Raw genomic sequence first — 16,263 nt, 5'->3', positions numbered from 1 at the left:
GCTAGGGATCAAGCCTGCAACCTCAGCATGTCAGGATGATGCTCTAACCAACTGTGCTACCTGGCCACGGTCTCCTGGTGAACTTGTAAAATGCCTGGCCTCAACCTTAAGCATTAGAATCAGAATCTTAGGGACCGGGGCTTAAATTTTCACTGATTGATTGATTTTTAAAAATTTCTTTTTGAGCTCTCCAGGTGACTCTAATCCGCAGCCAGGATACAGTAGTCCATGATGTTAGGAGAAAACCCTGGAAAGGAGACTTAGTAAGAGATATGCTGTAGTTTCAGAAGTAGAGAGCACAGTTACGACTTTCTCATGAAAAATCTGAGTGCCAATAACAAGTGAGGTGACTTGGACATAACTTATTACATTCTTAGAATTTTCTTTCTTTTGCCCTGGCCGGTTGGCTCAGCGGTAGAGCGTCGGCCTAGCGTGCGGAGGACCCGGGTTCGATTCCCGGCCAGGGCACATAGGAGAAGCGCCCATTTGCTTCTCCACCCCTCCGCCTGCTTTCCTCACTGTCTCTCTCTTCCCCTCCCGCAGCCAAGGCTCCATTGGAGCAAAGATGGCCCGGGCGCTGGGCATGGCTCTGTGGCCTCTGCCCCAGGCGCTAGAGTGGCTCTGGTCGCAATATGGTGACGCCCAGGATGGGCAGAGCATCGCCCCCTGGGGGGCAGAGCACCGCCCCTGGTGGGCGTGCCGGGTGGATCCCGGTGGGGCGCATGCGGGAGTCTGTCTGACTGTCTCTCCCTGTTTCCAGCTTCAGAAAAATGAAAAAAAAAAAACAACAACAACAAAAAAAGAATTTTCTTTCTTTTTATTTTGTTGTTGTTTGTTTTTTGTGACAGAGTCAGAGACAGGGACAGATAGGGACAGACAGACAGAAAGGGAGAGAGATGAGAAGCATCAATTCTTTGTTGCGGCATCTTAGTTGTTCATTGATTGCTTTCTCATATGTGCCTTGACCAGGGGGTTACAGCAGAGCGAGTGACCCCTTGCTCAAGCCAGCGACCTTGGGTTCAAGCTGGCAAGCCTTGCTCAAACCAGATGAGACCACATTCAAGCTGGCAATCTCTGGGTTTCGAATGTGGGTCCTCTGCATCTCAGTCTGATGCTCTATCCACTGCACCGCCTGGTCAGGCAGAATTTTCTTTTTTAAAAAATTTTTTATTTAGCCTGACCAGTGGTGGCACAGTGGCTAAGGTATTGACCTGGAATGCTAGGGTTGCTAGTTCGAGACCCTGGGCTTGCCTGGTCAAGGCACATATGGGAGTTGATGCTTCCTGCTCCTCTCCCTTTCTCTCTCTCTTTCCTCTCTAAAATGAATAAATTTTTTTTATTCATGCCCTGGCCAGATATCCTGATTAGTTGGGGCACTGTCTTGGGGTACAGAGGTTGCTGGTTTTGATCCCAGGTTACAGCACATATGAGAACAGATTGATGTTCCTGTCTTTCTCTCTATATAAAAATCAATAAAATAAATATTTAAAAATTTTAATTCGTTGATTTTAGAGAGAGAGAGGAAATCAGTGAGACAGAGAAAAACATCGATTTGTTGTTCTACTTATTTATGCATTCATTGATTGATTTTGTATGTATCCGGACCAGGGATCAAACCATCGAACCTGCAACACTGGCATCTCATAATGATGCTCTAACCAACTGAGTTACCCAACCAGGGCAACAGTTTTGAAATTTTCTAAACTATCAACAACCAGCTTTTCATTTTCCAGAAAGGAGACAAGGTCAAAATCACTTTTTTTTTTTTACAGAGACAGAGAGAGAGAGAGGGATAGTTAGGGACAGACAGACAGGAACGGAGAGAAATGAGAAGCATCAATTATCAGTTTTTCGTTGCAACACCTTAGTTGTTTATTGATTGCTTTCTCATATGTGCCTTGACCGCAGGCCTTCAGCAGACCAAGTAACCCCTTGCTCGAGCCAGTGACCTTGGGTCCAAGCTGATGAGCTTTGCTCAAACCAGATGAGCCCGCGCTCAAGCTGGCGACCTTGGGGTCTTGAACCTGGGTCCTCCGCATCTCCAGTTCAATGCTCTATCCACTGCACCACCGCCTGGTCAGGCTGTCAAAATCACTTTTTGATCTGCAAATTATTATTTTATCTTTTTTTTCAAAATATTTAAAAAATTTATTATCAATCATGTGTATGTGATGTGTAATTCTGAAGACAGAGAAAGTTACAGGCTACCAATGTTGCTAGCCACCTGTGTTGCTAGGTTAGCTGGAAGTATGGCAGAAACCTCTGTCCAGATGGGAGAAATCAAGGGGAATACATGTGCTATGTATATATACACATGGTGTCGGGAGGGAAGAAGCCAAGTTTTGAAATGCAGATGGTTCTGGCTATACATCAATATTCATTCTGTCACTCTGCCTCAGGACTTCTCCCAACTGCTTTGGGGACAGCATGTCTGCAGCCCAACTGCAACAAAAACTTTAGGCATTTCCAAGTAAGATTTCCCTCTGGAGAGAACTTGTTTGGACAACTTCTGCTCTTGGGAAACCTGAAAGAGTTTCTTCCAAACTGGAAGAGTTTGGAAGTCCCAGAATTTCCAGTTTAAGATCTAAGAAGTTTATTTATTACTAAAGTAGGTTACAAAGAAATTCAAGAGATGTGCTCATGCCTATAAGAGAAAGGATTTCATGTATTGTCTCAAATAACATTCAGTAAGCACTTACTTTGTGCATGGCAATGTGCTAGATTTTGGAAACAGATTTTGGCTCACAGTCTGTTATTGACATCAGATGTGAATAAAGTACTACAGTATCTACTCTAGTCCTGCAGAGACTGAAGAAGCGAGGTCTCCTTTTACCTGATCAGAGAAGGCTTTTCACACGGAGTATAACATGTAAGTGGAGTCCTAAAGGATGAATAAAAGCTTACCAGATGAATGGGTGAGGGGGTGGGGGAAGAAGGCACCTGAGGCATACGAAACAGTATGGACCAAGAGGTGGAGGCAAGGATGAGTATGCAGGTTGTATGGGGTTGGCATGAGGTCCTCGGAGTATATGAGGAAAAGTATGGGAGAAACAGTTATAGAAGTCAGATGGCTCCTGATAATACAGGGCCTTGCATGTCCTGTAAGGAGCCTGGTCTTTATCTTATGGACCACCAGGCACCATTGGAAAAATGTTAGCCGGGACTGAACCTCAGCAAATGTGGATTTCAGAAGGATATCTCCAGCTGCTACTTGAGTAACTGAATAGCTGCTGACCCTGAAGAATTAGAGCAGAAGAAGTCCAGTGGTTAAGGAGACAGGGTCCTAGGAACCCAAGCTTGTCCTGGTATACCTGCAACAGTTCACCTCTTCCTCAAGTCTAGTCTCAGGCCAGTGTTAATCAGTGCCTTCACAACACCCTCATCGTCAGTAAGGCAACCTGGGCTTGCGCTCAGTTCTACCTTTTACTGGCTGTTTGACCTGAACATCTAAACGTCAACTTCTGGACCTCAATTTTCTTATCTGTAAATATAGACAATGTGCTTATTTATCTCACAGGGTTGTTATCAATGAGATAATGAACGTAAAGAACTTAGCACTTGCCTGGCATACAATAAACACTTAATAAATGTTAGTTATATTAGTATTAAATATTTAACCTCAGAGAACATGGAATTATTTGGAGCAGATTTGCTAAGAGCAAATAAACCATGGGTGATGAGTAATGAGCTGGAACAAACCCTGCAGCATCAATCCTGAATAACCCCACAAGAGAATGCTGAGTCACCCCACGGAGGGAATGCTGAGTCAGGATTCTCTTTCAGAGAATGGAGCAAAGCAAAGTGGGTTTTGCAACCCAGAGTCCCATCTGATTAACAGCATAATCACTCTCAGAGAAAGAAACAATTCCCAGTCAGGCTGCAGGGCAGAAGGAAGTCCCAAGACTCATTCCAGGCCTGGCAGCCCTGAAGGCATCTGACCTCCCTCCATCAGCTCTTCTCTGCTCCCTCATTCTTTCAGTTCTGTGGACATCGTGGGAAGTTGGTGGATGGTGTAGTCCATGGTTGCAGTGTTTTTGGCAAGAGATAATGGAACATATGAGAAAGGGGAAAAAAGGAAGCTGGGGTTGTTTTCTGTCTCTGCTTTCTAAAGAGTTCACATTAGTAGGTCCTGGGAGGCCAAGGTACCTGGGTCCAAGGCTACAGCCCCAAACACTCCTCTCACTGTTCCATCATCCTCCTGGGTAGACAGTAAATAAGCTGTAAGGAGGTATTCTTTTGGGCATCAAGTTCCCAGAACCTGAGGCAGCCTTCTGTCAGCCATGACCTGTGTAGAAAAGGCCCAAGTGACTCAGTTTCTGAGTCCTTCTGATGACAGTCACAAAACATGTGGGTGCCAGTTCTGGCGTCATGCTGTCTGGGTTCCTCTACTCTTGTCACTTACTAGTTGTAGGACAAGTTATTTATCTTCTCTGTCTTAGTTCCCTTAAATGTAAAATGGGGATATTAATCATACCTAAATGGGATTATAATGATTAAATGAATTAATTAATGCAAAGCTCTTAGATATAAGTGCTCAGTAAAAGTATTTTGTGGGGCTTTAACATAACACTGAATTTTTCAGGAATGCAATTCACTCATGTCTAAATTGAGAGAAGACAGCCTGACCAGGTGGTGGCGCAGTGAATAGAGCGACGGACTGGGATGCGGAAGATCCAGGTTCGAGACCCCAAGGTCGCCAGCTTGAGCACGGGCTCATCTGGTTTGAGCAAGGCTCACCAGCTTTGGTTATTCAGGATTGATACTGCAGGGTTTGTTCCAGGGTCGCTGGCTCAAGCAAGGAGTCACTCGGTCTGCTGTAGCGTCCCGGTCAAGGCACATATGAGAAATCAATCAATGAACAATTAAGGTGCTGTAACAAAGAATTGATGCTTCTCATCTCTCTCCCTTCCTGGTTGTCTGTCCTTATCTATCCTTCTGTCAGACTCTGTCTGTCACAAAAATAAATAAATAGAGAGAAGACAATATGTTGACTTGTTGGAATTTTACAGAGTACTTTCGTTTTGGAAAATCTGCTATTCAATGGACATCGCAGTTGCCAGGGCAAGCTATCTGTATCTTGGGTCTTATCTAGAGAAAGGAAGCTGACAGCAGCCATTCCCAAACCTGGTGCTTAACTTGTGCTCCAGTTCACCTTTGTGATGTTACCTAAGATGCCCCGGATAATAAGATGAACCTTGTTCCAGGTGAATCAGTGAATTAGGTAAGAGGGAGCAGAGGGAGACACTATACTTTCACTAGCACTTGGCCCACCGCAGCCACCAGGAATGACTGGAAACAAGTGCTAATTCTTCCTGGCATTAGCTTTGGAAAATTATAACCAGTCTCTTCGTGAACTTTATTTCCTCATTCATAAATAAGATCGTTGGAATAGTTCCCAAAGTATGTTCCATGGGACATTATTACTTGGTGTGCTTATAATGAAAAAAGTGTTCCTTGGTAAATGAGTTGAGAGGATTATTAGCCTTTTTTGCTGCAGGACTGTTCAGAATCCTTAACAGGCTAACCTGCACCAAACCTCCAAGAAGGGAAGACAGAGTTGGATGCAGCATTTTCCAAAGTTATTTGACCATGGAGACCTTATGTCAAAGGAGCAATTCATGAGGTTAATAAGCCCAAAGAAATGTTTGTAAGATACAAATTAAATATCTAGCCTGACCAGGCGGTGGCGCAGTGGATAGTGTCAGACTGGGATGCGAAGGACACAGGTTCAAGACCCTGAAGTCGCCAGCTTGAGTGCGGGCTCATCTGGTTTGAGCAAAGCTCACCAACTTGGACCCAAGGTCGCTGGCTCGAGCAAGGGGTTACTTGGTCTGCTGAAGGCCCGCGGTCAAGGCACATATGAGAAAGCAATCAATGAACAACTAAGATGTTGCAACAAAAAACTGATGATTGATGCTTCTCATCTCTCTCTGTTCCTGTCTGTCTGTCCCTATCTATCCCTCTCTCTGACTCTTTCTCTCTGTAAAAAAATAAAAATAAATCTAAGGCCTCTTCCATGTCCAATGCTCTAAAATTCTGTGTTTAAATGATATTACTTTCTTCTTGGGCATTTTATTTTTTAATTACTCTTTTAATTGAATTTACTGGGGTGACATTGGTTAATAAAATTATATAGGTTTCAGGTGGACAATTATATAATGTTCTTGGCCATTTTATATTAGAATAAGGGTAAAAAGAAAGCTATCCTACAGAAAATAAAATAGCATAGGTCTGATGCAGAAGAGGAAGACAAACCAAGTTCTAACATATGTAGATCTATGGAAATGACATGCAGAAGTGGCAGGAAGGGAGCAGTTTTCAATGTTAGGGCTTCCAAACTGTCACTTTCGTTATCACTAGAAAAGGGTGAACATTTATACTTTAGCAGTCACAGTAAGGCACTGTGTCCTAATCTTTTCAGCTCTACTTCTCAACTTCATCACTAATGCCATAAGGATTTGGCCAAGTTACTGTTGAGGAAAGCTCTGGGACTGTCCTCTGCTCCTAAACACTGACTCCAGCCTCTGCTCTGACCAGTGCCTATGGTGGATGCCAAACACAGTTTTATTATTTTTATTTTTTTTTATTTTTTCTGAAACTGGAAATTGGGAGAGACAGTCAGACAGACTCCCGCATGCGCCTGACCGGGATCCACCCGGCAGGCCCACCAGGGGGCGATGCTCTGCCCCTCCGGGGCGTCGCTCTGTTGCGACCAGAGCCACTCTAGCGCCTGGGGCAGAGGCCAAGGAGCCATCCCCAGCGCCCAGGCCATCTTTGCTCCAATGGAGCCTCGGCTGTGGGAGGGGAAGAGAGGGACAGAGAGGAAGGAGAGGGGGAGGGGTGGAGAAGCAGATGGGCGCTTTTCCTGTGTGCCCTGGCTGGGAATTGAACCCGAGACTTCTGCATGCCAGGCCGACGCTCTACCACTGAGCCAACCGGCCAGGGCTGCCAAACACAGTTTTACCCAAACCAGCAACCCCATCTACTGCACCTGGCTCAGCATGGAATGAGCATTTGGTCTTAGCTGGAACATTAAGTCTCTTCCCTCAAACTTTTGCATTTCAGGCCAGAGATGGAATCTGACTACCAATGTGTTGCGGCCATAGGAAGAAAGCTGGACTCAAGTGCAAGAGAAAGAAGGCAAAATGCAGGAGAAGCAGAGACAAGAGGTGGCACTTTGCGGTTCCTGACTCTTAAGAGTCAATGATGACCAGCGTCACCTCAGCTTCCCCACAACACCATTACTCACTTCTCTTCGGATTCAAGAGGCTAAAAGGTTCTCTTTGTTTAATAGGTCAAACTAGGTTTCTGTTGCTTCAAACCAAAAAAGCTCTGATTATAGTCATATATGTCCCCCACACCTACTTTCTCTATGGATAAAGGAGGACTAATGGAGGCTGCCTCCTGAAAGCTGGTGGATTGAACACATGCGCACACCACCGCTCTCTTCTGAAACCCCGCTAAAATGACAGTAAAGGGATAAAAAAAGGCATGAACTTATCAGAACAAAATGAACTAATGAGACAATGGCAACATGAATCCTGATTTGCCCAGGTAAGTATGTTTTACGTCTGCTACATTGGTAGAATTTTTTTTTTTCTTTTTCTTTTTCTTTTCTTTTTTTTTTTTTTGTATTTTTCTGAAGCTGGAAACGTGGAGAGACAGTCAGACAGACTCCCGCATGCGCCCGACCGGGATCCACCCGGCACGCCCACCAGGGGCGACGCTCTGCCCACCAGGGGGCGATGCTCTGCCCCTCCGGGGCGTCGCTCTGCCGTGACCAGAGCCACTCTAGCGCCTGGGGCAGAGGCCAAGGAGCCATCCCCAGTGCCCGGGCCATCTTTGCTCCAATGGAGCCTTGGCTGCAGGAGGGGAAGAGAGAGACAGAGAGGAAGGGGGGGATGGAGAAGCAAATGGGTGCTTCTCCTATGTGCCCTGGCCGGGAATCGAACCCGGGTCCCCCGCACGCCAGGCCGACGCTCTACCGCTGAGCCAACCGGCCAGGGCCTACATTGGTAGAATTATTAATAGTGTCCTCTTTTACTCTTCAGATTGTCCTGATTTAGATGGTAAATTGATTCATTAAACCAAAGATGCCCAGAAACAAGCCTAATGTACCACAGAAACTCAAAAAAGTTCAGGAGTTGATGAGCCATATCTCTTGAACAGAAGCCCTGGTTGAAAGTATGCGGAGTAGTAATTATGTCTCCTGATGCCTTCTATTCTGTGTAACCAGGTGATGGCCCCTCCCCAACCTCAGCAGAAGCCAGGAGTTTTACCCTCTTACAAGTCCAACCAGAGAGACTCTGGATAGGTGGGTACCAGGTACACATAGGAGGAGACTGCCACATTGAAAACAGAAGGACTAAGTGAAAGCCTACTTACTGATGGTGAGACCACCATGTTTCTCCTTCCACTCATCTTCCAGAACCCTGGCCAGCCAGTCATGGCCAGCAGTCTAGGCAGGAGACTAGATGATTCTTCTCTGACTAGCCCCAAAGAAAAGACGTCAGAATAAGTGTTGGAGTCTTCTGACAAAATGACTGGCCAGATTATCACCCTGTTATAAAGTCCACCAGTCTGAAAGCACACAGAGCATTAACTTTTTTTTTTTGGTATTTTTCTGAAGTTGAAAACGGGGAGGCAATCAGACAAACTCCCGCATGCGCCCAACTGGGATCCACCTGGCATACCCACCAGGGGGCGATGCTCTGCCCATCTGGGGCATTGCTTTGTTGTAACCAGGGCCATTATAGCACCTGAGGCAGAGGCCACAGAGCCATCCTCAGCACCCAGGCCAACTTTGCTCCAATGGAGCCTTGGCTGCGAGAGGGGAAGAGAGAGACAGAGAGGAAGGAGAGGGGGAGGGGTGGAGAAGCAGATGGGCGCTTCTTCTGTGTGCCCTGGCCGGGAATCGAACCCGGGACTCCTGCACGCCAGGCCGACGCTCTACCATTGAGCCAACCAGCCAGGGCCCAGAGCATCAACTTTTAAGAGCTCTGTTCTCAAGTCTTGCAGTAGGCTTAGAAAGTAACCAGTCCAGATAGAGGGCTGTAGGAGACATGTCTCTCAGAGATGACTATCTTAGAATAGTACTTGATGCATTTGAGCTTTTTAACAGATTTATAAACTTTTAGCAGAGATTGGAGATGAATTGGTAATTAGTTTATGGAAGAATAACAAATATAGTGTGTCCATAAAGTCATACAGAATTGGTAATTGGTTTATGGAAGAATAACAAATACAGTGTGTCCGTAAAGTTTGACTGGTCACAGGAAAGCAACAAAAGATGATAGAAATGTGAAATCTGCACCAAATAAAAGGAAAACCCTCCCAGTTTCTGTAGGATGATGTGGCAGCATGTGCACACGCGCAGATGATGACGTAACACTGTGTATACAGCAGAGCAGCCCACGGCCATGCCAGTCGAGATGTGGACAGTACCGAGGAAAGTTCAGTGCGTTTTGTGGCTCGCTAAATTCAAATCCGTGACCAAAGTGCAATGTGAATATCGGCGCATTTATAACGAAGCACCACCTCATAGGAATAACATTACTCGGTGGGATAAGCAGTTGAAGGAAACCGGCAGTTTGGTGGAGAAACCCCATTCTGGTAGGCCATCAGTCAGTGATGAGTCTATAGAGGCTATACGGGATAGCTACCTAAGGAGTCCTAAAAATCTGTGCGTGAGCCCACATCGAACTGCACTGAATAGGTACGAAACTGGGAGAGTTTTCCTTTTATTTGGTGCAGATTTCACATTTCTGTCACATTGCTTTCCTGTGACTGGTCAAAAGTGCACCATGACTTTATGGACACACTGTAAGACATTTATTAACCTAAGACAAGGCCAAAATTCATACAAGTACGGATATGTGTCTGACCTGTGGTGTTGCAGTGAATAAAGCATCAACCTGGAATGCTGAGGTCACCAGTTCAACACCCTGGGCTTGTCCGGTCACGGCACATACAAGAAAAAATTACTATGAGTTGATGCTTTCTGCTCCTCCCCCTGTCTTTCTTTCTCTCTATCCTCTCTCTAAAATCAATAAATAAAACCTTTAAAAGAAAAAAAAAGATATGTAATCATAGTACATTATATGGCTCAGCTGTGCATAATAATAGTTATAGTCTCTATATAAACACTAAATGCAGATATAGCAAAAATTGTAACTATACATGGAGAATGAGGAAGGAAAATGTATATATTTACAGGGCATGTTAATAATAACAACTAATAATACTGAGCTTCTAGAACCTATCTGTTCTAAACACTTTACATAAATAAGCTCATTTAATTCTTACAACAACCTGTATTATGCTCCTTTCACAGATGAGGAAATTGAGGCACAGAGAGGTCAATAACTTGTGCAGGGTTTTACTGCCAGTACAGAGGTCAATAACTTGTGCAGGGTTTTACTGCCAGTACATTGCCAAGCTGGGATCAACCCTACACATTCTAGCTCTAGAGTCCATGTCTAAGTGTAAACCACTATACTTTGTGGCTTCATTCCTTCTCAGTGCAGGCCAGTTTTCTCCACCTTAGGAACACAATCACTGAATGAGTCCCACTTTTACATATTTGATCAAGTAAGAAGTCACTAAGTAAATTGAAAAATCAAGACATAGCAGCATAAGTATGCTATTTAGAAATATAGAAGCAAACATCCAAAAAAATGGCCAATCAACTTGAAAATAATTGCTGCTGGGAATGGAGAGTAAGAAAGGAGGGTGGAGCTATGTAGCTCTGAATTAAGTTTGGTAAAACAACTGATTTTAAACTATATGTATGAACAACCTTTTTGGACATAAATACTTAAAAAACAAATACATTAATAGTAAAAAGACAAATAACCCAAATAAAAAATGAACAAAAATTCTGAATAGACAGTTCTCCAAAGAAGATAGACACAAATGGCCATTAGTTCATGAAAAGATGCTCAACATCTTCAGCCAACAGTGAAACTATAAATCTAAATGGTAACACTTTACACCCACTATGATGGCTATAATCCTAGTAAATGACAGACAATAACAAGTGCTCATAAAAATGTGGGGCATTTGGAACCCTCACACATTACTGATGAGAACAGAAAGTGGTGCAGCTGAGCCTGACTAGTGGTGGCACAGTGGACAGAGCTGAGAACCCAGGCTCGAAATCCCAAGGTCACCAGCTTGAGTGTGGGGTTGCCAGCTTGAGTGTGGGGTTGCCAGCTTGAGCACAAGATCATCAACATGATTCCAAGGTCAGTGGCCTGAGCCCAAGGTTGCTGGCTTTAGTAAGGGGTCATAGGCTCAGCTAGAGCCTCCCCAGTCAAGGCATGTATGAGAAGCAATCAATGAATAACTAAATGCCGCAACTAGGAGTTGATGCTTCTCATCTCTATTCCTTCCTGTCTCTCTTTCTCTCAATAAAAAAAAAGAAAAGAAACAACAAAAAAATGACATAGCTGGAACACAGTCTAGCAGTTCCTCAGAAAGTTAACATGGTTACCGTATAACCAAGCAATTCCTCTCCTAGGCATATACCCAAGAGAACTGAAAACATATGTTTGCACAAAAACTTGTACACAAATGTTCACAGAAACAGCCAAAAGGTGGAAACAGCTCAAATGTCCATCAACTGATGAATGAACAAATGTGATGTATCCATACAATGGAATATTATTCAGCCATAAAAAGTAATAAAATCCTGATATATCCTACAATATGTACAAACCTTGCCCACCTTATGCTAAGGGAAAGGAGCCAGACATAAAAAGCCACATACTATAATTTCGTTTTATCTGAAAAGGTAAATCCATACACAGAAAGTAGGTTAATGGTTGGGAGGGGAGGAATGGTGGAAGTGACTCCTAATGGGGACAGGGCTTCTTTTTTTGGCTAATGAAAATGCTCTGGAACTGGGTGATGGGGATGTTTGCATGGCTTTATGAACATACTAAAACTCTGTATTGTATATTTTAAAAAAGGTAAATTTTTTTTTTTTTTTTTTTTTTTATTACAGAGGCAGAGATAGACAGGGACAGACAGACAGGAATGGAGAGAGATGAGAAGCATCAATCATCAGTTTCTCGTTGCGCGTTGCGACTTCTTAGTTGTTCATTGATTGCTTTCTCACATGTGCCTTGACCGCGGGCCTTTAGCAGACCGAGTAACCCCCTGCTGGAGCCAGCGACCTTGGGTCTAAGCTGGTGAGCTCTTTGCTCAAGCCAGATGAGCCCGCGCTCAAGCTGGCGACCTCGGGGTCTCGAACCTGGGTCCTTCCACATCCCAGTCCGACGCTCTATCCACTGCGCCACCACCTGGTCAGGCAAAAAAGGTAAATTTTATGGATATGAATATCTCCATTTAAGAAATGACATGATGTCTGACTTGGCAGTGGCGCAGTGGATAATGTCAGACTGGGACCAAGAAGACGCAGGTTTGAAACCCTGAGGTTGCCAACTTGAGCACGGCCTTATCTGGCTTGAGCACGGGCTCACCAGCTTGAGCGTGGGGTTGCTGGTTTGAGCCCAAAGGTCGTTGGCTTGAGCAAGGGGTCACTCTGATCTGCTGTAGCCCCCTGGTCAAGGCACACATGAGAAAGCAATCAATGAACAATGAAGGAGCTGCAACAAAGAATTGAGGCTTCTCATCTCTCTCCCTTCTTGTCTGTCCCTATCTGTCCCTTTCTCTGTCTCTCTCTCTCAGTCTCTGTTACACAAAAAAAGGAAAAAAGAAAAAGAAATTATGTGAGAAAAAAATGCAAGGCGAGGCTATTGCACTACTGATACACAGAGCACACTCATTTTCCCTCCCTTGGGGTCAGCGGCAGTGGCCTTCATCTGCTGGGCTCGGGCCTGGCCATTCTCCCACTCAACAATTTCCCACAGGCTGGGTGTGTCTCCAGCCTGGCCCTGCTTCTCTCCTGACACCCCCTCCAGCCCTGCTCTCTCAGAACCTGGCTTACATCCTGGGACAAATATGGCTCTGAGAAAGACCCTAATTACTTCCAGGATTATCTAGTTATAAACCCTCTTTTTAAAAAAAATTTATTGATTGATTTAAGTGACAGAGGAAGGGGGTAGGGGAGAGAGAGAGAGAGAGAGAGAGAGAGAGAGAGAGAGAGAGAGAGGAACATAGATCTGTCCCCGTATGTGCCCTGAGGATTGAACTAGCAAACTAGTAAACCAGCAACCTCTGCCCTTTGGGACAATTCCCTAACTAACTGAGCTATCTAGCCAGGGCACTATAAACCCTCTTTAACTCAGGGTTTATAGAGCACTTTTGACTTCTGAGTTGCTATCCTGTATAAAAATCTTGTATCTGACAGGTGGTAGAGATTCTTGGAAAAATAGGCATTTATTAATGACTAAAGATTCAGTGTTTTTTTTTTTTTAATTTTTTATTTATTCATTTTAGAGAGGAGAGAGAGACAGAGAGAGATGAGGGGAGGAGCTGGAAGCATCAACTCCCATATGTGCCTTGACCAGGCAAGCCCAGGACCTTGAACCGGCAACCTCAGCATTTCCAAGTGGACGCCCTATCCACTGCGCCACCACAGGTCAGGCTAAAGATTCAGTTTTTGATGTGAGAAAATAAACATTTGAAAAGTTATATTTCTGGTCTTACTGGATCTTAAGTAAAAGATAGCAGCTTATGTTGGTCTTCAGACAAACTCGAATAAGACAAGCTTCTAAATATATATCACAGGTATAAAAATCATTACAACTTTTTGGGCAACACCTTCACACAGAGAAGTGATGAAAAATTTTTGTGTGTGTGTGACAGAGACAGACAGTGACAAAGAAAGGGACAGATCAGGACAGACAGAAAGAAAGAGAGAAGCATCCATTCTTCGTTGCGGCATCTTAGTTGTTCATTGATAGCTTTCTCATATGTGCCTTGACTGGGGGGCTACAGCAGACCGAGTGGCCCCTTGCTCAAGCCAGCAAGCTTGGGGTCAAGCTGGTGAGCCTTGCTCAAACCAGATGAGCTCGTGCTCAATCTGGTGACCTTGGAGTTTCAAACCTGGGTCCTCTGCGTCCCAGTCCGATGCTCTATCCACTGCGCCACTGCCCGATCAGGCAAAAACTTTCTTATTTAAAGAAAAACTGAAACTTGGTATAAATCTCTACTCAATAAACTAGAATGCTACTTTAAACCTCCTCAGCATAGGAAATTATCTTTTCACCTATTATTGGTATAACTTTTGTGTGTGTGTGACAGAAACAGAGAGAGAGACACACAAAGAGGTACAGATAGGGACAGACAGGAAAGGAGAGAGATAAGGAGCATCAATTCTTCATTGCAGCTCCTTAGTTGTTCATTGATTGCTTTCCCATATGTGCCTTGATGGGGGGGATACAGCAGAGCGAATGACCCCTTGCTCAAGCCAGTGACCTTTGGGCTCAAGCCAGCGAACGTGGAGTCATGTCTATGATCCCACACTGAAGCCAGCAACCCCGCGCTCAAGCCAGCAACCCCACTCAAGCCAGCGAGCCCACACTCAAGCTGGATGAGTCTGTGCTGAAACCAGTGAGCTCGAGGTTTCAAACCTGGGTCCTCTGCATCCCAGTCCAACACTCTATCTACTGTGCCACCGCAGGCTATTGGTGTAATTTTTTACCTTAAAAAAAACCCTGATTTGCTCTTTCTTTTGAAAATAAGCAGTGTAATAAAGCCAGGAAACAGAGTTGGGTACAAACACACAGCCTGGGTTTAAATCAGCTCTGCCACTCACTAACAGTGTCATCTTGCGCACTTTGCTTAACCTCGAGGGACTTCCTTTAATCATCTGTAAATGGGGACACCACCACCTACTCCTCAGAGTTCCTGAGAAAATCGACTGACATAATACAGTAACACTCCTAGCTCAGTGCAGGCTTTATGAAAGCACATGGTATTATTATTATTTTGTAGTACTACTACATCTACTGCTTCCTAGTAGTAGATGACAAAGGGAGAAAACAATAGTGTTGGAGGTCAAATCAAGTCCAAACATATCCTAAGTCCCTTTGGTTGAATACCTACAAAGCATCTAAGTTCTTACATGTTTTTCCAGTTGAGTTGGTATCCATCATGAGGCAGAACGAGGCAGCACATGTACAGAGCTAGATGGCTGGATTCCATATAATAAAGTCTGTCCTCCAAAATCTGAGACAACTGGAGGTGACAGCCTGTCATGATAAGGTGTAAGGCTCTAAATCAGTGGTAGTCAACCTGGTCCCTACCGCCCACTAGTGGGCGTTCCAGCTTTCATGGTGGGCGGTAGCGGAGCAACCAAAGTATAAATAAAAAGATTTAACTTTGTTATATGTAAGTTGTTTTATAAAGATTTATTCTGCCAAACTTAGCAAAAATCCGACATAAAGTACTTAGTAAGTAATTATTATTATATGCTTTAACTTGCTGTAACTCTGCTTTATAAATTTTATAAAGTAAAGTTACTTCCCTACTTTATAAATCACCATTACTGTGGAACCAGTGGGCGGTTAGAAAATTTTACTACTAACAGAGATACAAAAGTGGGTGGTAGGTATAAAAAGATTGACTACCCCTGCTCTAAATATTCCAGCCATGAAATAAATGGCCTATTCATTTAGGTTGAATATAAAATTATCTTTGGTGGGTTTTAAAAAAATCATTAGCAAATCTGTGAATCAGACAGTAGTAGCAGTGGTGGTGGTGGTGGTGGTGGTGGTGGTGTAACAGTGATAGTAACAATACAACAATCATAATGATTAGTAGTTATCAGCATTGTTGTCCTTCATATTTACAACCCTTTACAGTTTGCAGAGTTTTATATGTCATTCCATCTTATTCTTGCCACATCTGTCAGGTAGGTAGGACTGATGTGAAAATGAGGTTCAGAGAGGTTGAGATTTGCACCAAGACCAGAATTCGTACCAAGTCCAACAACCTCCCCAAATTATTCTATGCTCTATTATTTTTCTGTGAGAATCCAATTCTTTTAAGGTAAGCGTATCAGAAACACTGTTCCTCTTGCTTTCCTGAGGCTCTGGGACACAGCACAGACACTTCGGTTAAAAAGAAAGAAAGAGTGACAGAGACAAGACACCCCACGTAAAACAGGCTCTTGTCAAGACATAGCAATAATGAACAGATGGAGAAGCATAAGCACAAAAGAGGAAGGACTATGGAATCTTCGGGGCCCATTACGCATTGAGTTGTGTCCCCTGCACTCCCCTAAAATATGTTAAGGTGCTAATCCCCAAAATCTCAGAATGTGACCTTACTGGGAAACAGGGTTGCTGTGAT

General features: G+C 44.1%; 1 protein-coding gene across 3 annotated transcripts in view; it reads right to left on the bottom strand.

The window, feature by feature from the left end:
* Positions 1-16,263, bottom strand: part of TANGO6 (transport and golgi organization 6 homolog) — a 219,086-nt gene that overhangs the window by 25,625 nt on the left and 177,198 nt on the right. Inside the window, exon 18 of one of the 3 annotated variants that reach the window (XM_066243180.1) lies at positions 9,885-9,949. The exons of 1 other annotated variant lie outside the window; for it this stretch is intronic. In XM_066243180.1, coding sequence (XP_066099277.1) covers positions 9,929-9,949 — 21 coding nt within the window. In that variant the 3' untranslated portion in view covers positions 9,885-9,928. Of the gene's footprint in view, positions 1-9,884; positions 9,950-12,021; positions 12,306-16,263 lie in introns of those variants that run through there. One more of the 3 variants, XM_066243179.1, reaches the window with a different exon arrangement.

Source organism: Saccopteryx bilineata, chromosome 9 (genome assembly GCF_036850765.1).
Source record: "Saccopteryx bilineata isolate mSacBil1 chromosome 9, mSacBil1_pri_phased_curated, whole genome shotgun sequence".
Taxonomy (NCBI): Eukaryota; Metazoa; Chordata; class Mammalia; order Chiroptera; family Emballonuridae; genus Saccopteryx; species Saccopteryx bilineata.
Note: the sequence above shows the minus strand (reverse complement) of the source record. Positions and strands in the feature narration are given on the sequence as shown.